The 24,687-nt window shown below is 34.3% G+C and overlaps 1 protein-coding gene across 2 annotated transcripts in view; it reads left to right on the plus strand.

Moving 5' to 3' along the window:
• Positions 1 to 24,687, plus strand: part of Nnt (nicotinamide nucleotide transhydrogenase) — an 84,651-nt gene that overhangs the window by 44,925 nt on the left and 15,039 nt on the right. For both annotated transcript variants that reach the window (XM_003470194.5, XM_005003780.4), the window contains exons 13-19: positions 41 to 186; positions 1,553 to 1,748; positions 2,867 to 3,100; positions 4,353 to 4,513; positions 6,457 to 6,636; positions 14,821 to 14,980; positions 15,784 to 15,865. In XM_003470194.5, coding sequence (XP_003470242.1) covers positions 41 to 186; positions 1,553 to 1,748; positions 2,867 to 3,100; positions 4,353 to 4,513; positions 6,457 to 6,636; positions 14,821 to 14,980; positions 15,784 to 15,865 — 1,159 coding nt within the window. The remainder of the gene's footprint in view (positions 1 to 40; positions 187 to 1,552; positions 1,749 to 2,866; positions 3,101 to 4,352; positions 4,514 to 6,456; positions 6,637 to 14,820; positions 14,981 to 15,783; positions 15,866 to 24,687) is intronic.

Below are 24,687 nucleotides of genomic sequence, written 5' to 3' on the forward strand. Positions count from 1 at the left end.
GATAACTTTTTCCATTTTGAATTTCCTTTCCTTTGGTAAGGTGGCTTTCTGGTGACTCAAAGAATGCTGGACATGTTCAAGCGTCCCACAGATCCCCCAGAATACAATTACCTGTATCTTATTCCTGCTGGTACCTTTATTGGTGGATATTTAGCTGCCCTGTACAGTGGTTATAATATTGAACAAGTAAGTGGACTTTTGCAAAGTTTTATTTTTACCACTATTTTCTTTCCTATTAGATTTAATGTTATTATTGCAAACTTCAAACTATTAAGAAAATAAAAGTCTATCGAGCAAATGCAGCGATAATAGAACTTTTTTTTTTTGGTGGTACCGGGGATCGAACTCACGACCTTGCACTTGCCAGACAGGCACCTATGCCGCTGAGCTAAATCCCCAGTCCCCAGACCAATAATGGAACATTTTTGTTGAACAGAACATTAAGGATTAAGACCCTGGATTCTAGAGACAGATTTGCCTATTAATATGAATTTGCCTGTGTGGTCCTAAATTTTTCACATGTAGAGTTAAGGAGTATTAGTGTTCTTTATGAATGTGGCTGGATTGTTTTAAGGATTCAATGAAATAATTAGTAATAAATTTGAAAAATTTTTATCGAATACTATTAATCTTTAATCTTTTAGAAAGTAGATTAATTCTACTTTGTTCCTGTAAAAATCTAGTACATTGCCTCATGTTACTACAGGATATTATATCAATTCATTTCAAAAAGATAATTTAAAAATGAGTCATCAAAGTGTCATCAAAGAGAAATAATGAGACCAAACTTCAACAGTTCCAAGTTGAAATATAATGCAGCCTCAACTTTGATCCGAACCTTATGTTTTGTATTTCATGTCAGTGATTGTCACTGTGTTTCAGCCTCTCCAAGAACAGAAAAACCATGTCTGTCTTGATTTCTTCTGTGTTTCCTAAAAGCAGTGTTTATTGGATGAACCAAGTCTCTCTTTTTTCTTTTTTTTGCGAAGAATGGAAGGAGCAAGTCAGAGAGACCCAACTGTGAAATCCAGATTTGCCATTTACTGGTCATTTGACCTTGGAGGAATGATGTGGAGTCTTTAAGCTTTTATGTTCTCTTTTGTAAAACTAGGGAAATGGTTCTTTCCTCACTTAGATCTCAGGAGACTGTGTGACAGTATGAGTAAAGTTTATGTACAATTCCTGTCACTTAATGACATCAGGGACTGGCTCTTTCATAACATTTGGTCAAGTTTAGTGTTTTCAGACCCCAAAATGAACCCAAATTTAATTGTATTTTTATATATATTTGTGGATGATATACAGTGCAAAAACAAAACAAAGTAAAACACTAAATAAACCAGCTGGTATAATTCTAAGTACAATTTAAAATATTTAACATGTTGATGATACTGAGTTGGAAAATGTAATGAATTATTAAAGGAAGTACTAAGATCTGTCCTTCCTTTATTGGAACTTGAATTGTCCTTAGGGAATCATGTTTATATGGGAGGTCCTTATTAATAATCGACTAAAATTTTAATAATCTCTCTCTTCCTTTCCCTTTGAAAAGATCATGTATCTAGGCTCAGGCTTATGCTGTGTTGGTGCGTTAGCTGGCCTTTCTACCCAGGGAACAGCTCGTCTTGGCAATGCATTGGGCATGATCGGGGTTGCTGGAGGCCTGGCAGCCACTCTTGGAGGCCTAAAACCAAGCCCAGAATTGTTAGCTCAGATGTCTGGAGCGATGGCTATGGGCGGTACTATTGGTAAGCAGCCTTGGGCTTCTGCCTTCATATGAACTCATCAAGCACCCAAAGGCAGTTAGGCTCAGTACAGACTTGAGAGTACAGACTTGTATTTCATAATGATATTTCTTAATGATGGTTTCAGGAACATGCCCCGGGGCAACTTCATTCTTGTGCAAACACCACAAAGTGTACTTACACAAATCTAAATGATGTAGCCTCCTACACACCTAGACTGTTACCTCTAGACCAGAAACCCATACAACATGCTATTGTTATTTGAAAGTTGTGTGCTAATGTAGCTCAGTGGCACAACACTTGCTTGCCAAGTGCAAGGGCCTGAATTCAATTTCTATTACTCTCTCCCCAAAATGCATCTATTTATATGTGCATGTATTTCCTCCGTATGAACTAGTTATCAGATATTTACCAGCACAGTGTTAGTTTTAGGCTTTCTTTTATACTTTCCAGAAGAAGCTTTGAGTTCTTGAAAATCACTAGAGAAACACTTGCAGGAAAATGCATATGCCATAGGTTCAAATCCTTTAAGCATGACCTTAGCAGATATTTTCTGAGTTCCTTTCCTATTTACCTGCCCATAGCTATGAAACTGTTTTAGAGTCTTCTAATTTGGGCATTCCTTGCCCAAGAATTTGCATTTCTTTACTTTTGGACTTGGCTGTGACTTACTCACAGGAAAACCTGTTTTCCTTTATATTCCATTTGTTTCTTAAGTGCACGGGAACAGGAATTGGTTATAGAGCAAAAGAGCCTAGAATATTCATTCAGTGGGGAGAATTTAAAGAGATCTCATTAAAGCTTTAAGTACGTGGAAGAAGCATCTGGTTAGAAGAGTAGAATTTGTGAGAGAAAGAGGCATGCAATTGATGCCATTTGCTTATTTGGAGCTGGGTGTTGGTTGACTGTGTTGAGTAAATGTGCCACTTTGAAGCAGCGTGCATACCTTGACTAGCAGCATCTTTACCTTGACTATCGCAGCTTTAGGGAATGCTTAGTCCATCCAACTAGCTAATAGGTATAGGTGATAATGATAGAAACCTTTATATGTAATTTTTGTTGTGGTACCTCTGAGAGGTCTGTCAGACTTTAATGTCTCTTTGGCCTTCATTTCCCAACAGGGTTGACAATTGCTAAACGCATCCAGATTTCCGACTTACCTCAGTTAGTTGCTGCTTTCCACAGTTTGGTGGGTTTGGCGGCTGTACTTACTTGCATAGCTGAGTACATCGTGGAATATCCACATTTTGCGATGGATGCAACTGCAAATCTTACGAAGATTGTGGCTTATCTGGGCACTTATATCGGTGGTGTCACTTTTAGTGGGTCTCTTGTTGCCTATGGAAAATTGCAAGGTAAGTGATTCAACATAATAAAGAGGGAAATATTTGTTGTTTAGAATATTGATGGATAGGTTTCAATTTCAGAAAATATCTTCATAGTACAAACTGTTAAATGAAGAGTATTTACATGACAGTCAGAAATACAGGAAAGGGATGGAGGTTTAGCTCAGCGGCATAAGCGCCTGCCTTGCAAGCAGGCAGTTGTGAGTTCGATCCCCGGTACCGATAAAAAGGAAAAAGACAAAAAAAAAAAAACCAAAAAAAAAAAAACCAAAAAAACCCCAAACAGAAATACAGGAAAGATTTTCTTTACAAAGCAGGTTTCCTTTTACTAATATTATGAGGATCAAATCTTTGAAGCTGTTTTTTCTGCACGTGACTTTTGAAACAAATTAATGCATGAAAATTTGTGTAGAGATAAGACAATTTATAGTGCATGTAAATAAAATAACATTTGCATGATATTCGGTGGAAAAGTCTGTGGAGTTCACAGAAATAGACTCTATATATTCTCCAGAACAGTGAGAAGCTTGTTAAGTTTGTATGATTAGTAAACAGTATTCAATTTGAAAACAATATTTTAGGCCTCTAGCATGTTACTGCTACAGTGATTAATGAAAAGAAGTGAAGGAAAAAATCCAGAGAGGTTGCTTTTTATGTTTTCAAAATCAAATGGGTCCCTGGAAAAACTTGTTAGTGATTTGAAAATCTGGATTTGCCTCTTAGTAATGAAGTCATTAAGTATGGAACTTTCATGAAACTTTGAAAATCATAGAAGAGCTTCAAGCTTAAGATAGTCCGGCTTAGGCTTTGTCTTCAAAAGCAGCTAATACACAGGGTTGTTCTCCCTTGGTGTTGGTTGGTAGGATCAGGAGGTTAATGCACTGGGACTTTGTATTGAAGTTTTCAATAAATAAAATCATCCTTAACAACTTCTATGTTGGTCCCAGTAGGAAAAAAAATCACATTTTAAAATTCCATGACAGAGAGTAAAGAAATTATGAGATCAAACTAAGAAATTATGAGATCAAATAGTTAAGTTAAACCATACTTTTTCTGTCTCTATTAATGTTTGTTATGTGTAATAACTCTAATTTGCTGTTATGTTTTGTATCTGGTACAATAAAGTGATATTTCAACACTAGCTTATTTAGTTATTAAATTTTGGTAGTTTAGAATTAAATAATATGTGTGTATGACTATGTGTGGGAAGGGGTTTCTTGTAACCTACTGTAGATTCTGAATACCATGTGTTTCGGTCTAGGTATCTTGAACTCTGCCCCTCTCCTTCTACCTGGAAGACATGCACTCAATGCAGGCTTGCTGGCTGCTAGTGTGGGTGGAATAATCCCATTCATGATCGACCCCAGTTTTACTACTGGCATTACCTGTCTGGGCTCTGTGTCAGCCCTCTCTGCTGTCATGGTAAGAAGCCAGAGATGGAAAAGCATATAATATTTAGGGAATAGGAGTATCTTGTTAGGTTATAGTCTAGTCATGTTTCTGTCTCATCAAGGTCACTAGTAGAATGAAAATGGTTTCAAATTTTGTGTAGAATATAGAAAGTAGAAAAAGTAGAAGGAGAAAATAATTCTCTCGATTGCTAATTTAAAAATTGGCAAATGTGACATCTTTATTTCTCTGGAGTTGCTTTACTGGATCAATGCATTAGTGAATAAGAGTTTAAAAATGTCAGGGGAATATGTGACAAGTCCTACAGAAGAGTGATTGGACGTTTACACAACATGTATAAGATAGTCTCTATTAGTTGCTCTCATATTCATGGAAATTATGGCATCAGATCAAATAATTATATAAATGAAGTGTAATTAATAAGCCCTGCATGTTTAGTGAGGGAGTTCAGCCTTTCATTTTTAGATTTGGTCTTTCTCTTTCTAACTTTTGCATTGTGTATATAGTATTTTTGTTTCTGTATGTAAGAAGTTCTTTTTATTTATATGTTAATGTTTTGCATTTTATTGTGTACATATTATATGTGCGATGCTAGTACCTGTAATTTAGTGTTATTCACTAATTGCTTCGTTTGGTGTGTATATCTTTAGATAAAGTTTATATTTTAAGTTTGCTTTTTAAATTATCTACAGTACCTAGCACCAAGTTGGACATATAACTCTTATTAAATACTTACTGGTTATATGATTCAGAAATATAAGGTGTACAGTATAAAAATCTTATTTATTTCTAGGTGACCCTAACAGTTATGTTATGATTTCAGTACTAAAACTTTAGAAAGCTGAAAAGTAACTCAAAATTCTATCATTATGTGAATGCTGATGATCCAGTCTTCTTGCCTATTTAGTGATGATTTTTATCTTATTTTAACCAGAAGAAAAATAAGAGGTTAAAAAGTCTCAAATATAGACCTATAGTGTAGAAAAGTAAAACTTTGAGTTGTTATTTTTGAGGTGTAGTGAATATATTCAAAAGGTAGTTATTGCCCCTGTGAGAATGTCTGCATGAAGTAAAGTATTTTTGTTCTTATTTTAATTGCTTTTGGGCTAAGTAAGTAATAGGTGAAAATACTTATATATAGTAACAAACAAGAAAAAGGTAGACGTATGAGAAATATAAAATAAAAATCTCTCTTCACCATTGTTTTTACTTTCCATTGTTTAGTAATTTTGGATTGCATCATGGACATTGTTAATGATGTGTTATACATTCTTGGATTCTGTTGTATTTATCCAAAGAGTATTGATTATAATTTTTATTTATTTGTTTTTGTAGGCAGATAACTTGGCTGGACTACAATTTCAAATTCTGGCTCCCTTATGGTGGGGGCAGCTGGAACCTATTGTTACTTTCTCCTTAGCAGAATTTCTTGGAGTCTGTGCCACATATGCATAGTTTAAGAATCAGTCAGAGAGTTGGGTAGAGTTTAAACACAAAATTTGAGGCTCCTTCAAGTTCTGCTAGCTTGCTGCTTTGCAAGATTTCCTTTCTCAGTTTCTACTGCCTTATAGGGATCCCAAACATTATCCTCAAAGTCTTCAAACCAGTTATACCGTGAGCCTATAATAGTATTTGCTCCGCCATTTGGTACCATTTTGTCCAAAGCCATAAAAACTGAAATTCAGTGTCATCATATTTTTCCAAGTATAGACTGCTCTCCAGTTTTTGCCTGCTTCGCTGCTTTTATTTTGGGATTTTTTTTTTTAGGGTGAAGAGATGGCTCAGTGTTTACAGTTGTATCTATGGAAGAGTTGATCAGATGGGAGACACTTGATTATTACCAGGAGTTTTATGGAACTATATTAATTGGAGAACTGGACTTATTAAGAATCAAGAAGTTAAAGTCCAGGGTTTTATTTTTATATTATTGAGTTCTGCTTTGGTTTTTGTACCAGGGTGTGACTTTGACAGCGGCTATTGGGGGTGCCGACATGCCCGTGGTCATCACTGTGCTGAACAGCTACTCCGGCTGGGCCCTGTGTGCAGAGGGCTTCCTGCTCAACAACAACCTGCTGACCATCGTGGGTGCCCTTATTGGCTCCTCTGGTGCTATCCTGTCATACATCATGTGTGTGGTAAGAAACAAGTGTGTCAAAGGAAAGGAAAAACAGAATTTTCATATTTTTAATCTTGATAAAGCAGAAGGGATTAAAAAGTCTCAGAATCAGATGTACATTATGGAGAAGTAAAACTTCAAGAATTGTTATTTTTTTTTTTGAGGTGCAGAAGATGCCATTTCTTTTATTTGCAGTTAAAATTAATCTGTCGGTTTTAATTCTTTTCAGCAGAAATATCAGCACGTTTTATTTGAATAAATTCTAAGAATCTTTTAAAACCACTGTAACTGTGGAGAATTAGTAAAATTAAATATAAAGATAAAAGCTGGGTGTGGTAGTGCACACCTGTAATCCCAGCACTCAAAAGACTGAGGCCGGAGGATTCCTGAGGTAGGAGAATCACTGTGAGTTCGAGGCCAGCTTGGCTACAAAGTGAGTTCAAGGCTAGCGTGGACTACATAATGAGACCTTGTCTCCAAAAAGTGCCCCCCCAAGCCTATCTATGTGTCTGTCTATCTATTCAGTTAATGACTATCACTTTGGAGATAAACATAAGATTCTAGTTATTTTTTTATTGTATATTACATATCTATGCATTTGCTCATCTGATTTGACTTTTTCATTCAATTAAAAATATTACTTGATTTTTTATCATTAAAATGCTTTAAAGTATTTTAAAAAATTTTATATTAATCTCTCATATTGATATACGAAGTTTCATTTACTTTTTTTCCTAGTGGTGTATATTTTAAATTGTTCAATTTATATTTCTCTTTGTATGTAAGTACATCTTTGACATTTCTAACTTTTGTCTTAGGGCAAATTCCTAGAAGTGAAAGGGTATGGCTCTTTTTATAGACTTTGTATATTTGTTACCCTATTTCCAGAAAGTTTATTCTAATTATTCCCTCACTGGTCTTCTATGAGAGTGGGTATCTTGAAGTTCTATGTCAGCATGATTAAGAAAATTAGAGCAGAAAAATGTAATAGCATAAATTCTTCCTAGCTTTCTCTGTGTTTTTAATTATCTTTTTCATGGGAAGAATATATCTTGTGACTAATTAAAGATTTACATAATAATGTGAACTGACTGTTAAAGTGCAAACATGAAAGTAAGTGAAATTAGAATGTACTTTACACAGATAAATACTTTAAATGTACTCACCACATACTGAACTAAAATCAAAATGATCTAAATGATAAAATAAAAACAATCTGATAGAAAATAAAATAGTTAAAACTCTTGAAGACATAGGCATAGGCAAGAACTTTCTGAACAGAACATCCACAGTTGAATATCAACAAATGGGATCCTATCAAATTAAAAAGCTTTTCCTTAGCAAAGGAAACAACCATCAGAATGAAGAGACAACCTGCAGAATGAACAAAAATGTTGCACTTAAAACAGAGGAGTAATATCTGGAATATATAAAGAACTAAAAAAATCAGATTCCCTATAATTAAAGACCCAATCAAAAATGGGAAATTGAAATGAATAGACTATTCTCAAAAAGAAATACAAATGGCCAATAAATGCTTGATAAAATGTTCAGCATCTCTGGCCATTAGAGAAATGCAAATTAAAGTAATACTGAGATTTTATCTAACTCCAGAAAAAATGGCCATCATTAAGAAATCAAATAATGCCAAACACTGGCCAGGCTACAGGGCAAAATGGACCCTTCTTACATTGTTGGGAGGGATATAAGCTAGTTCAGTCACTGTGGAGATCAATGTGGAGATTCCTAAACTAAACTAAAACTAGAGATTCCATTGTGCTTTGCTATTTCCCTATTAGGTATCTTCCCCCAAAAGTTAAAGACATATTATGGCAATACTGGCATAGCCATGTTTATAGGAGCACAATTTTAATAGCTAGAGCTTAGAAGCAGCTTACACGTTCATTAACAAGTGAATGAGCAAAGAAAATGTATTTATAGACAATAGAGTACAACTTTGTTATAAAGAAGAATAAATGAGTTGTTTATAGGAAATGAATGCACCTTGAGAGCAAAATGTTACGCGAGATAAATTGGCAAGGAGACAGATCAAATGGGAGAGAGACCATGAGAAGGAGGGAGACAGAATTGGGGGAGAGGAAGAGAATGCAAAAAGAATTAAGATGTGTTAGATACATGTACCAACTCCCCATAAAGAATGTAATCATTATGTATTGCAAAAATGCTAATAAAAAATAAAAATTGAAAAAATAACTTTAGATGTTAAAGAGGTACAACTTAAGTGTTGTAATGTAAAAATCCTTACTTTAAAACTCGGAAGTTTCCATATGTATATAGCTTTTCTTTATATTTTAATTGAAAAGTCTCACAGCTTAAATGCTGAAGTTATTTTATAATAAAAGATGTTTTCTGGGGCGGGCATGTACATGGGTTATGAGAAAGTATGGTGAATGTTTAAATGAAAATATAAGAGACACATTGCCATTAAGCGCCCTTCGAATATCCCGTATCACTTTAGACACATTTATCCCATTCTTGCCACTTTCTGAAGTGGTTCTGGTAGTCTTCTTTCATGAGTGTCTTTATGAAATGGGATGAGAATATAGTGAATGCTGCTGCGATGTGCAGCAGTGGAAAGGCAGACTTGGTAGAAACAGGATGGTGTGTCCTTGTCCACCTTATTCAAAGGGCCTGGCACCCTAAAACGTCTGGATCTTTCCCAAAGCCAAAATGACCATGCAAGGTAAACATATTGTATTGGTTTTGTGTATCTCAACAGCTAAGACAGAATAATTAAATCAGACACTCATGATAAAGGACTTTCAAAACTGCTTCAGAGTAAGGATGTTTGAAGGGATATTTTGAGGGTTTTCTACTGTAGCAAAGCAAAGAGTTTTCTACTGTAATACTTCTTTAACTAATTTAAACACACCATATTTTTTGTTAATTATACAGCACCATAGCTCAGTGTTAGAGCACTTGCCTAGCATTCATGAGGCCAAGGGTTTAATACCCAGAACCATAAAAATAAGCAAGCAAGCAAACAAACAAACAAAAACCTAAGAAATTTGTTTTCTTTGACCATATGGTAAAACCAAGGATGTGGTAATTAAAATTCAAAACAACCTTTGGGAGTTTTAAATTTAATTATTCAAGTTCAGGGTATTTGTAGATGTGAAGGTTTATATATCCTGTTTGAAAAATGTCAAGCTTTGGGGTTTTAAAAAAAATATAGATATTTTGAAAGATGAAAAAATTTATTCAAGAGCCAGGCGTGGTAGCTAACTTGACTGTAATCCTAGCACTCAGAAAGCTGAGACAGGAATTTGAGGCCAACTTGCACTGTGTAGCAACAGTCTGTCTGAAAAAATAAAAAAAAATAAAAACATTGATTTATATTTGAAATAGTTTTCTCTAAAACATGAACTTTTAATGCTTGTTTTGACTTTGAATTTGATTGCCCAGCAGGGGGCAATAGATTTTCATTACTTCTGTATTTAAACTACTGGTGTGCCAGGAACTCATTTTAAAATAAAATGGGAGATTTTGAATTAAAAACAAAACAGAACAAAACGAAAAACAAAACGCAACAACCTGTGGCATATTGCTATGGTGAGGGAAGGCCTGTGCAGATGCCACTTGAGTCTAGCTCTTGAAATGTCACTGTGGGTCCCTTCCTGCTTTTATTCTTGTTTCTTAAATGTTTTTTCTCATCGGTGCCTCTGAAGTATCCGTGTAACTTATTTCCTCCTTTTCCTTTAGTTTGTTCATCACTGTTAGTTGCCTCAACCATAGTAACTTCTATAAGAACTTCCAGCTTTTAAAACACAAACTAGAATTAGGTAGTAGAAAGCAATAGTGAAAATACTTTAACATCAAAATTGTCTTGTATTTATTTTTTTCTTTTCTTTTTTTTAAGAGTAAGAGAATTTATTGAGGGAGACAGCTCCTGAGGGGCAGGAGGGGACCTGCAAGTGTTGTGCTGTTCTTTCTATTTTTCCATATGTCTTGATATTTTCCCCAGTTACGTTTCCCTAGATGTTTCTTTTCATTTTATTTTTACTGCCTCATGCATGCGATTTAAAATGAGCATATTAAAGTTTTTGAAAGTTTCTGTACTGTATATATAGCTAACAAGCTGTTCATGTAGCAATCTGGAACCATACATATTGTATAGGATCAATAAAAATCAACTATAAAAGCAACTTTGTATGGTATTATATTCAAGGATAGGTAAAACCTTAGTTGAAGGAAAATGAAATTATCAATATAAAAGATTCTCAATGTTGGAAGCTTGGAAGATGCAGAAAAAGATAAGAGAATAAAATAATCTAAATGCCTATTACCATTTAACTGTTAACATTTGTTACTCTTAATTTCATATGAAATGTGCATATGTTTAAATGCATTCTCTTTAAATTGAGTATACCCAAATTCATGTTATTAGTTGTTTTCAACTTTTTTGGTTGTAGTCTTTTCCTTGTGCATTTTTGATTATTTCTTTCAGTTAAATTTTTACAAGTACAGTTACATAGCCAAAGGAAGTGAAATCTTTTTGTTGGCTTTGATACTGATAAATTGATTTCTGCAAACAACTCAGCTGTCAGAGCACCGACTAGGGATGAGTGTTGTGCATCGCCCCTCCTCCTTACCCCCATCGGGTATCAAACTCACAACCTTGCACTCACCAGGCGGGCACTTACACCACTGAGCTAAATCCGCGACTTGCTGTGCTTATTTCATTGTATACTCTTTATTCTGTCATGTCAAACAAGCAAACAGCAAAAACAAGCAGCCATATTTTAGATATTGAAGATAGACACTTTGTTTTCTCATAAATTTCTTTGATTTCTGACTTTTTTCATTAATCTATTGATTCTTAAGTTTCTGTACTAAAAGTAATTGTTTTTTTGTGACATAGCAGTTCAAGGTAGTTCAGAAAAATAGTAATAAGTCTTCTAAATTGGAAATTCATACAATACTGTATTATTCTGGGAGCTTTACAAGTATTAGCTCATTGCATTCTCACAGTAATTCTGAAGGTAGGAAATAGTCTCATTTTACAGAGATCTTTAAAAATCATTGTTCGCTATTCTGTGTGTTTAAGAGGCCTGGCATAGTTCCTACTACATTCAAATAAAGGGACTACATACTAAATGAACATAAGAAGACTATTTTGTCTTGGATAGCTTGTGTAGCAGATACTCCAGAGTTGTTAGAGCATTAATACACTGCTCTTCATTGTTATTTGTTGAAGGAAACGTGCAAGTCTAAACCAAAACCAGTGTGGTTTTGTTGTTTGGGAAGAAATGGAATGTGCCCTAAGTGGCTCACCAGCAATCCCTAAAATTGAATTTTTCTTCTGATAATGAGTTTTTCTTGGTGTCATCTGAGCCTAGTGGTTACACAACATCCAATATTATAAAATCTGAAAACATTGGCAGTGCCTGAACAAAACCCTTAAATCAACGATTTACTTTATATCTAAATATCAAATGGACACTTTTAAAATGCTTTTATAGTTCTGCTTGTGCTAAGAGTCTAGGCTGAATGGGAAGTAGAGATTTTGTAAAATTGGAGAAATATTTTCAGATAAACCTCTCAATTTTTGTACTGCTATATGTTTCCAAGTTAAAACAGAATGAAGTGTTCAAAAGCCAACCCCCTCCCAAATATACACACATATTTGTATAAAACTGTGTGAAAATGTATAAAATATATTTTTGCTTTTGAATGATTAATTAGTAGCTACAGTGCATTGAAAGGAAAGGTACTTGTAATGGTTTATTATATGTGTTAGTGCTTTGCCTTTGTGTATTTTATGACCTTTCTTTTCAGACTTTTTACTATGTACTCAGAATTATATGAATCAAAAGACTCTTTAATATAGTCTACAATTTTCATTATTGGGTTTAATCACTTAACAGGAACAGTATTGGGCAGTGTTGCAAATGTTTTGTCTTGGAAACTGGGAACTATTCAATCTGTGGAGGACTAGCCAGAGGAGAGCCTCATTAATCACTGAAGCAAGCAAAAATAAAAATAAAGAGAAACAAAGTTATAAGCCCTAAACATTTGTTGAAAACATGATGTTGCAATGGTAAATTTAGAGACGAAAAATAATTTAGTTTTTAAGAGACCACATGGAATTAGCGTAACAGTGATATTATTGTGGATATGTGTTTAATAAGTAGACTCTGTTAAACTACTGTGGGGTACCCAATCTTTTCCCTTTAAATTGCTGTAAGAAGTGGGTATGCTTTAATTAATTGTCCTCAGAAATTTTTTCTTTCTCCTCTATTTAGTTTTATAGGGGAAAGCAGTGCTTCCTTTTAAACTAAGTTAGAATAATGTGGCTGTATCCCTCCTCGTTTATGTGACCATCTGCGTCATAACGCTCTGATTTGTCTCTCTGCAGAACTGTGTGATAAGGTGATGGAGTCTCTGTTCATTTGACTTTTTAAAAAAGTTATCTAATACAAGAATATCTCAATTTTAAAATAGATTTTTGAGTCCGTTTTCAAAGGCAAAATCTTGGTAGAACGTATTTTTGATGACCTAATTTCAGGATCCCATAATTTAAAACTGGAAAAGAGTTATAAAAAATCAACAAAGTTGAATGTTTGAGGAGTTTTGGGTATGGATATTTTGGTTTTTATTTAAACATTGAATTTTATGTGGGAAGAAGTGTTAAGAATTTAAAATTTTGGGATTACGAACTGAATTAAAAATAATTTTTCTCTTCTCTCATCCATTAATAATATACACATAAACCTGTACCAGGCTTTATTGCATATAAAAATTACTATGTATAATTAGTATACATCTAATCTTAGCAGATTGAGCTCTGTAAAATGTAAATGTTATGTTTGATAAGTGAGCTGGGTCAAAAAAATTAAAGTATTCTTACAACATTTTGATGCCTCATCTTGGAAATTTGTCATTTGTTTAAATGAGGCTCTTTGCTTATCTTCTGTGTTCCTTTTCCTCGTTATCTTTGTCTGTGTTAAACTTCAGCAGTGATGTAAAGGTCTCCACTTGGTAGTGGCCATCATTGTATGTGTGGGCAAGAGTTTTCCCTGGTTTATCACTGATAATCTGTAGGTGTTTTGTTGCTTTTAAATAACAAAGTTTTACCTTTTGTTAAAGTAATAAATAGTCATACACGTTTTCAGTGATATATTGCATCAATGATATATTCATTATAACTCTTAAAATAGAGTTTAATAATTTTTTGGAATTTTTTTCCTAAGTGATAAATTGAGTTCTATCATGTTGAATGATTGCGTTGATCATGTATAGTAAATGATTTGAATTCTGAAAATGCATTCTATTGTTCAAAACATTTAGGTTCTTTCCTTTGCTTTTATCACACCACCTCCAGACAAAAGGACTATTCTATTCTCTAAACTAGAACAGTTAATTATGTGTTTCATTTGTGGTGTTTACATGGTGCACTCTTGGATAATTGTATACAAGTATGCAATGAGAAGTGCTTTACTTTTATTTTCTCCCAAGATTATTTTCCTAGGTAGAAGGTTGAGTGTAGATTTATAGAGTGTATAATCTTATTCATCTACTTCTTTGGAAGTGAAGTATTTTAGGATCCTAGTGATAAATTCATCTGCAATTTAGGCATAGGATTTCATGAAACTGAGAGAGATTAGGAAAATGAGTGTCAATTTCCATGTTTTCTCTCTGATGACAGAGGGCAGCAGAGTTCTGAATGAAATGTACCTCTACTGTTCTGATTCCTTCTGGCTGCCTCTTGACAGCTTGTATCTGGTAACACAGATCACTGGAGAGATTTGTAGGGTCACTTCAAAAATTTTTTTATTCCTATCATTCTCTTTGGTCTTCCTTTATTCTGGAGAAACACGTACAAATATGGAGAGAGAATTTGCTTAATCAGAATTCAGATAACAACAGTTGATGTGAGTTTTGCTTAATTTCCAAGTTATACTGGTAGTTTTCATTGAAATCTTTGTTGTTATTTATTTTTTCTTTTTTACTGAAATGCATCTCTGTGCAGTTGACTTGATAGAAAAACAGGATGTGGCTCTTCAATGTCTCTGAGAGTTTTAAAAATAATTTATCTGATTAAAATGCTTTAAAAATTACAATGCTTAAAAGATAAAATAAACCTCTTAACATGGTTCTGAATATAATATATACAAGATACATACCAAGCACAAAGAGTTATATGGATTAAAATCTCAAAGTTGATAATTTCACTCTTTAGGCTATGAATCGCTCCCTGGCTAATGTGATTCTTGGAGGCTATGGTACCACTTCAACGGCTGGTGGAAAACCCATGGAAGTTTCTGGCACACATACAGAGATCAACCTTGACAATGCAATTGATATGATTCGAGAAGCTAATAGCATTATTATTACTCCAGGTAAAAAACAAAAGCAAAACAACAAAAAGAAAACAACCTATATCTGTTGTAATTATTATATTAAAATTATTTCTTATAAAAGCAAAAAATAGAATTGGAATTTATTTGTTTTTAAACATCATGGAAACTTACGTAGTGAATCTGTGATTACTAGTAGAGAAAAGTGGAGACAGATTTGAGTCATTGTATGGGTAGAATGGATAGGATGAAGGAGTTAAGGGTGAAGGAAGATGGCAGAATTTTTGTTGTAATAGCATCATATATGAACAATTTTTTTTCCCATTTGGGTATGGGAACTTCAGGTTATTTTCTGGAGACACCAAGTTTGGATAATGAGATTTTAAGGAAGGAGTGAGAACCAGATTTAAAGATCTAGGAGAAATTCGGTCATCCAGTGAGAACAGAGAGTGAAAACCCATTCACAGAATTTAAGGAAGAATAAAATGATGGGGCAAACAAGGAGAGCAGTGTCATCAAAGCCAAGCATACAAAGAGTTTAAAAACATGCGAGAGAGGGAGGAGGGAAGAGAGAGCACACTGCAGTTGTGTTCATGGTGTAGTATGTAGCAGGGGTGCCCAACAGTATCAGATACTATGGAGGGATCGAGGAGGGATCATTAGGCTTTCAATTTTCAAATTCAGGCTAATATTTTTCAAGTCTAGAATAGAAGTTTGCTTTCATTTCTAATTCTATTAATTGATTGCCTATGTTGGCATACAATATATTGTGATCAAGAAAGTTGTAATTCATTAGATTTAAAAATAGAAGCCACATCCTTCAGCGTTCTTAATGTTCCTTGCAGGCTACGGTCTCTGTGCAGCTAAAGCTCAGTACCCCATTGCTGATTTGGTAAAAATGCTCACCGAGCAAGGCAAGAAAGTCAGGTAAGTGTTTTCAGTCGGATGCTGCAGTTGTGTGTAAAGATGTGGGTGTGAACAAAAGAAAACAGACAACTTTTTAAAAAGATCACTACTTTAAAAAATGATATTATACACACAAATTTTTGATCAAATAAATTGTCAGAAAATCTCTATTCAGGTTTTTCATTATGTCTAATAGCACCAGATCTACTATAGACTCATTTTAGAAAGGGAAGATTTATTATTCCAAATTCCAGGATATTTATTAATAAAGAAAAACAGAAGTTGTGTTTCTTTGTGATTTGATTTGGGGAAGAAAGTCAAGCACAGTATTTAAATGACGTAAGTTATGTTCTTTTGTTTTCTGTTCACATGGAAAAGTCAAAGGCCTCCAAAGAGGCTTTTGATGAGTTGCGAGGGTCATTACTGTTTGCTGACGTAGCTCTCAAACTCTCAGGGGGAAAAGACTGCTGAAAATAGGCCTTTTCTCAAGCCATATACTTGTGACATCTCCATTAGCACAATAGGTGTTCTTGCCACTTGACTTTGGGTGTTCGACTTTACTTTTGGGAAGATATTCAGTACCACAGAAAAGTGGAGAATTGTTTGATTTATTTTTTCATGACCTTGAATAAAATTTGTGAGAAACCTAAAATCAGGGCCACTGGGTGATGAACTTGATGACCATTGCAGTATTTTGCAGATGTCCAGCCCATTTTTGGGTCCCCTCACTCAGGAATTCTGCTGTTTCTTAGGAGTTGGAGGAGAAAGAGCCCAGGAAGGCATCCCCAGTGGGACACTACTGTCCATTTTGTGAGGAAACTGGTTTAGTAGCAGTTGTGTTGACCTGTGTCATAAATCAGAGAGATCAGATAACTTACTAAGTAGAACTTGGTTTATTCACTATGTTGTTAACATCTGCAAACCAAACTCAATATCTATTAATAAAAATTCCTTCTTTTAGACGTCAACTGTACTTTTGTCTGGGGACAGGTAGTAAAATAGGGTGCCTAGAATTAGGGTGTATGTTTCAAACTTGATGCAAAAGCCTGTTCTTTGGTCTGAATGTCCCAGCTATTCATGATGGTACAAGAAACATAGGTGATGAAATCAGGGACGTCTAAATTTTTTTAGGGTCAGCTACTAAGCTAGCTACATATTTCTTCCTTTCTTTTTTCATTCTCACACTTTTGTTTTTCTCTCATGCCTACACAGTCCAGCCCTGCTGTCGTAATTTATGTTTTTCAAATACATAGACTGAAGATACTGTTTTGTGGTGGGACCAGCATTTCTATAATGTAGATGGTTTTAATAGTTGGTGAAAGTATTTGATTGAAAATAGAAGACAGAAAAGACACTGGCTTTTTAAAAAAATTGTTACTTAAGTCTCCTTTTTACGTAGTTGTTTCAGTTTCCTCATTGGATTTTAAACTGTGCTTTCTTTTTTAAGCAAAAAGTTTTTCTCCTGGAGCATTTGTGGATCTATAGGTGAAAACAATATGTTAAAAAACCTTTTATGAAACCGGGCACACTGGTGCATGCCTGTGACCCCATCACTGAGGGAAACTGAGGCAAGAGAATCACAAGTTCAAGCTCTACCTGGGCAACTTAGAAATATGAAGAGATTGGGGATATAGATCAGTGATAGTGTGTACCTTTGGGTTCCATTTGCAGTACAAAAAAAAAAAACTTACATAATTTTCCTAAAAGGAAAAAAACTTTTTTTATTCAACCCACATGTGAAAAAGTCATGTATTAGTAATGCCTTCTATCCCCACATCAATGTTTAGGAGATAAGTGGCATTCATAATAGGTTTCATGAAAGGTGGCTTTCATGTCTGAGTTATCTTCAGGGAAGGGAATGTTTAATTTGACACACATTTCTGTCAGCCACTGATTGGCCTAGGTTAACCAGATGGCTTGGAAAATCAGGTAGGTGGTAGGTGTGTGGAGGAAGAATTGAAGAGCGTCGTAAGACTGCGGAGTAGTTTGAAGGACTGCAGGACAGAAATGAGAAAGAGGGATGGAGAAAAATTACCTGAACAGAAACGGTACAGGGAAACTGAGGTTCAGCTTGAGTTAGAAGTTTACAACTGTAACTACTTTCGTAGGGTGATTTCTGTCACTGTACGTCTGAAAAGTAAGATTTGTGTGAGAGATGTGGTCATGTATTTGTACATAGTTTTCCACTGCAAATTTTTTTTATTGAAGTTGTTTTATGAATAGAACATGAGACTTCACGAGGAGCTTTGCATTGTTTCACATAATTATTGGCATAATATACTCAAAATGCATTGTTAATCAATTCACTAATAATTTATAGTGAACAATCAGAATAAAATTATTGTTTAATCTGATTTCCAAACTTACGAGTTAGGAAAAGTTACTGTTTATGTTCACCTGTCTTTCATATCAAAGATGAAATTAATTATTATATTACAGTACTTTTACTATAGCTTGTTAAATTTTCAACGTGAGAGTTACTGCAAATTATAGAAATCTTCCATTTGAATTAAATGGATGAGGACTATTCTTACAAATACGAGAGTAGAATACTGTATTTTTTCTTTCTAGCTTCTGTGTGAATTTTTTTTTAAAATTTGAAGGCAATCACAGCAACGTCATTGATTTTTTAAAAATGTGGATTACATCATCATTTCATAGGAAAAATGTGAATTTCCTTGACAAAGTTAGAAATATGTATACTTAGATGCTAGCTTTTTGAAAGAGGCAAATGTCTGAACGAGAGATGAATTGCAGCAGTTACCTCGTATTTTAATGAAATAAGTCTGTATTTACAGTTTCCGGTAATTTAGTTCTTTCATCACCCTTTGGAGCTCCCACACTGCTCATTGAGTGCAGCTGCTGGGCTTCTCGATTTAGTAGGTCTTTGTGCCTCAGGACCCAAGTAATCCTCGTATCCAGATGTGGTGACATACTCACTCACATCCCCGATGGAAATGTGCCAGTGTGGACATACGATTGTCATCAATTAGTTATGCCCAAGTGGTGCCAAGAAAAACTGTATCTGACATATAGTCTGTCTGGCTTCATGGCCCATGATTGATTCACAGACACTCCCATTTTCCTTTGCTTTGGCCATAGTCATAACATGCTCACTGAGGGCTGTGATTACATCGTGAAGCACAAGACATTTCATGACAAGAACTCGTTTTAGGATTTTTAGGATGGCAGTGTCATGCAAGTTCAGTGACCTGCAATGATTAGAGGCCATGGTATTTATGCTTCACTGTTGTCCTGAATGCCTGCACAGGTTACCTAACTTATGCTGGGTCTCTAAAAGCATCTTAAGAACAAAGTGAAAAAGAACAAAGACTGCCTAGTCTTTGTATTGATTATGTGATGGGCTTTTCAGTCTAAAGCAAAGATAGTATTTCTGATTAGTAAATCATACAAAGGTATGTAATTTTTGTCTTTTGTAATTAAGTACTATTTGATATTCTTTCTATGGAGCATTTCTACTTATGTTATTACAGAAATCTTTTGAATTTATGGAAATATTTTTCAATTTTTTGATTAAGTATGTATTTTGTTTGGTTTTGTTTTTTTTTTTGAGACAAAGTAGTTCATGTGGTCTTTTTTTTGTTTGTTTTTTGAGATAGCATCTCACGATGCAGTTCAGGTTGGTCTCAGGTTGATTTTGAACTCACTATGTAGTGCAGGCTGGCTTCCAACTGACAGGGATTTTTCTGGTTTAGCCTCCCAACTGAAATGCCTAGTTTATGTATTACTTTTATGTTAATATTAATTATATCTTTCTTTTTAGATGACTTACTAACATAGAATTATTAGATACTGAAGCTTAAGCTCAGTTCATACTTTTAAAATTTTATAGCCATGAAGAAAGCAAATCTGTAAACAAATGAATCAGTCAATTCCATTTACTGTTTTAATATGCTGAGACTAGTAGAGTAGCAGCAGAGAAGGCATACAAAGGAGAGGAATACTTAACTATCCAAGAGACATTTTTAATTTTTTGTATTTTGCATAATGTGAAAAGTTTGAAGATGTTAAAAACTTTGTGTATGAATATGTATATTTATACACATGCATATATATGTCCTTGATCACAGTTAGAATTTTATATATGTGTATGTATTTTTTACCCAGTTTAATTATATCAAACTGCATATGGTTTTTTCAGTTCAATAGTTTATAGTCAGTCTTGTATAACATGGCTGTAACATAGTTTTAAAGATACATTAGATTTACTAAGAAATAAATTCCTTGGTGATACCTAAACATGAAATATTCTGTTGTTCTAACTTTTCTTTTTCATGAATTAAATGTGATTTAGAAAACTGAGTTGGGCCTTCTAGGATTTGTTATGCTTTTGAGTGGAAGAAGAGGCAAAGGACCTGTAAAATAGTAAAGGTACATGTTACTAAAGAGAATGAAGTTAGGCCAAGTAAAAGATTTAGTATTCTTTTGTTGTTGGATGAAACACTCTTTCGGTATCCATTAAGTTCATTTGTTTGAAGGTGTGATCCCTTCTATAATTGTGTTGATATTTATCTGAACTTCTATGTCTACTGGTGTTTGTTTTATAAAGTTAGGTGTACTGGTGTTTATAATTATTATCTCTTCTTGCTGAGTTGTTGTTTCCTTAACCAATATGTAGTGACTAGGGTTGCCTATTCTGATCAGTTTTGATTTAAAGTCCACTTTGTTTGAAATAGGACATCTACTCCTGCTTTTTTTTTTTGGGTCCTATTTTCTATCCTTTATGTTTTAGCCTACAAATATCTTTTTGGGTTAAAAAATATATTATTGTTGGGTTTTGTCTTTTGATTCATTCTGCCAATCTGTGTCTCTTGATTGGGAAGTTGAGACCTTTCACACTGAGAGTTGTTCCATACAAGAACAGAATATACATTCTTCTCAGCAGCACTAGTAATTTTCTCCCAAACAGATCCATACTAGTCCATAAAGTGTGCTTAAGTAAATACAAAATAATCAGAATTATCTCATTCATAGCATCAGATCATAGTGCAGTGAAACTTGAACTAAACGACAAAAGAAACCATAGAACTTATCAAACACATGGAAATTAAACAACACACTTCTGAATAATCAGTAGGTTACAGAAGAAATCAGACAGTTCCTCCAATCAAATGATAATACCAGTTCTACATATTGGAATTTATGGGACATGTTGAAAACAGCCCTAAGAAGGAAATTTACAGCTATGAATGGCCACATCAGAAAAGCAGAGAAAACCCAAATAAGTAACCTAATTATGTACTTCAAAGTCCTAGAAAAACAAGAGCAATCCAAATCCAAAGCTAGTACAAGCTAGGAAATTATGAAGATCAGAGCAGAAATTAGTAACATTTGAAGCAAAAATGATATAAAGATCAATGAATAGAAGAGTTTATTCTTCAAAACAGCAAAAAAAAAAAAAAAAAAAAAAAAGCCTTAGCTAGTCTTACCAAAAAAGGAAAGACCCAAATCAATGTAATTACAAATGAAAAACTTGAAATCATAAAAGACACTGCTACAATTAAGAAGATCATTAGTAGCTACTTTGAAAACCTGTATTCTAATCAAATGGAGAATCCAAAAGGAATAGTTTCTTAGGTACATATGAATTATCAAAACTGAATCAAGATATAGAGATCCCAAATAATCCAGTAACAGACAATGACATTGAAACAATAATCAAATACCTACCAACTAAGGAAAGCCCAGGACCTGATGAATTAACCACTAAATTTTACAAGAACGTTAGGGAAGATCTAATACCAGTACTCTTCAAACTCTTTAGAAATTGGAAGGGAAGGAGTACTTTGGAAGTTACTCCTGGAAGCAAACGTTACCCTCATCCCAAAATCAAAGAAGAACCCAACTGAAGAAGAAAAGTCAGGTCAGTCTTTTCAATGAACACAGGTCCAGAAATCCTCAACAAAATACCAGCAAACAGAGTGTAAAAAATTATTAAAAAGATCATACATCTTGACCATGTAGACTTCATCCCAGGCATGCAAGGATGCAGTATCCCTGCAATGTTACATGTACATGTACTATATTACATAAACTGAAGCAAAGACAGAATTTACATGATTATCTCAATAGTTGCAGAAAAAGTCTGATAAAACAACATCCATTTATGACAAAAACCCTAAAGAAAATAGGTATAAGAACACCTTATTTCAATCTGATGAAAGTCATTATGACAAACCAGTGATCAACATCCTGTTTAACAATGAGAAGCTGAAAGCTTTTTCTCCAGAATCAGGAACAAGACAAGAACATTCAGTCTCAGCACTCCTGTTTAGTATAGTCCTTGAAACATTTGCCAGAGCAATCAGGCAGAGAAAGAAAAGAGATATGGATAAGGAAGAAGAAGAAGAAGCCAAATTAAAATAACTTGCAAATGATATGATCCTCTATAGAGAAAAAGTCAAAAATTCTACCAAAAAGGACTCTTAGAATTAATAATCAAATTCAGTAAGATAGCAGGATAAAAACATCAGTACACAAAAATCAATAATATTCCTGCACACCAATAATGAACTCACTGAGAAGTTAAGGAAAATAATATTTTCAGTAGCGTCAAGAAAAATCAAATATTTAGTAATATCAAGGAAGTGAAAGACACCTATGTTAGCTTTCTAATTCTTTTAAGTAAAATACATGTCCATTTTTATCAGTGAGTGTTCATTGAACAAACAACAAAATAGTATTTTGTGCCAGGCACTGTTTTAGATACTCAAGATGTATCAGTGAATACAGCAGGAAATTTCCTAATCCGTGGAGTTGACATTCATTGAGAGGTTAGATAACAGTCATCAAGATATTCTGAATTAAAGACACTTAACAACCCCCTTGAGTCTGTAGTTCAGATGCTACTGGAAAAGCAGAACAGCTGTAGTTGTAAGTTATTGGGTCAGATTTTAGAGTTGTAATCACACTATTTCATAATGAATTAGCTAATGTTTCTGGCTCTCTCAAAAGTGTTGTGTGTCACTTGCACTGAAATAACCTTTTTGAAAACTAATAAAGAGGAGGATAGGGATAATAGGAATTTTTTGTGCAGTTGGACAAAATGTATTTAACTTTGGTAGAAAGGAGAAAAATCAAAGAAAGTATATAATTCGCTCACATATGCGTTGAACCTACTGTTCAGAATTGCCAGTAATATCCCAGATTAAAGGTGTCAGTTAAGTTTTTAGAAAGTGAAGCCTCCTCCCCAGATTGCTTAGCTTTATGCTTTCTGTACTGTATCAAAGTGATGAAGACTGTTAAAAGCCATGCTTCATGTGTTTAGTAAACCTTTTCCAGGCATTTCATTATAGGTGTCATTTTTCAAAATTCCTGTCACAGAGATTCCAATATTTTGAAGAAGAAATCCTCAATGGTTGAAGTCTGTGTTTCTAATATCAGGAGCATTCTTTCTAGTTTTAGTATTAGTTTTAATGAATTCTCTAGTTTTTTTAAAATGAGGTTCATGTAAACATAGAATATGTATCTTTTCATTTCATGTTTATATTCTCTTGTATCTTATAATTTTCATTTTATGGTGCTCCTTAGGGATTTCGTTCCAGAAGACGTGCAACAGTATCATTAAAGTTTTTCAAGCAGAAATATGAAGTTATACTAATTTTAACTTAGCCCCTATGGTGTGACGGTATAATATTCTAGAATATTATTCAGGGGAGTGTTTTGGTGCGGTGCTATGCAGGAATGCATGGGTGTTCGATTGTACTGTTTTTCCTGATCCCTTGTAGATAGCTTATCTCTTTGATAAGTGTCACAGGTCACACAAACAGATGGAAAACGTGGCTGTAGGCTGTCAAATATTTCCTCATTCACAGAACATGGTCTGTTCTTCTATATTAGGAAAATTGTATTCCTGAGATGCTATTATACTTGGACTTTCATAATTTATTTGTTTTTTCTGAAGAAGTGGGATATATGGATGAATCCCATATATCTTTTTTTTTTTTTGCCTTTGATAAAGAAAAGTGCAAGGCTTCTCAGAAACATTGCTTCTGAGAAGTTTCACAATTTTTAGAAAGCTCAGTGACTATTCTTCTGCTAAGAATAAGAAGCCTTGTCAGAAAGCTTGATTGTATAACCTTTCTTATTAATCAGGTTTATGGGTAGCATTTGCCATAGCAGGAAATGTTTTCACTTCATTACTGTGTGGCCCTTCAGACAGATAGGCTAGCCCCACATAACTATTCCTGACTTTTTCACTGTTGAGGATAATGTAGGTAACATTTACTATGATGACTTCATGTTTTAGAAGATATTTTTCCAAACTGATTGGCTAAAAAAACAAACAAAAACCTTAAAGAAACCCCATCCTCATTGTTTTAATAAGTGACCTATACTTGTCAGTCCTGAGTTCAGATCAGTAAGCGATACACTGAACAAACTTGCCATTTTGGTCTGTCATATTTTCCACAGGTGAAATGCATACTTACATGTAAAAAATATGTTTGATCTGGATCTAGTAACAGTTACTTTCTTCTGGGTTTGTGTGTGCTAGACAGTGCTGTACCACTGAGCTACAGCCTCTAGCAACCACGTCTTGTGTTGCAGTGGAAAATGGAACATTGCCACATGTAGGCATAGGATGCAAAAATTTCTTGAAGGATTCCTTATTGCATCTATGGGGGAATTTCCAGCCTGTTTTGGGGCAGAACATTGTTTACCATCTTTTTTTTTTGGTACTGGGGATCAAACTCACGATCTAGTTCTTGCCAGGCAGGTGCTCATGCTGCTGAGCTAAATCCCCGGCCCCAAAACATTGTCTAAACATATTTGGTGTAATTTTTTTCTTTTCATTTCTTTCTTTCATTTTGTTGTGCTGATTG

This window comes from Cavia porcellus, unplaced genomic scaffold (genome assembly GCF_034190915.1).
Source record: "Cavia porcellus strain 051 isolate PalLab524CR breed Dunkin Hartley unplaced genomic scaffold, mCavPor4.1 scaffold_11, whole genome shotgun sequence".
NCBI classification, from domain to species: domain Eukaryota; kingdom Metazoa; phylum Chordata; class Mammalia; order Rodentia; family Caviidae; genus Cavia; species Cavia porcellus.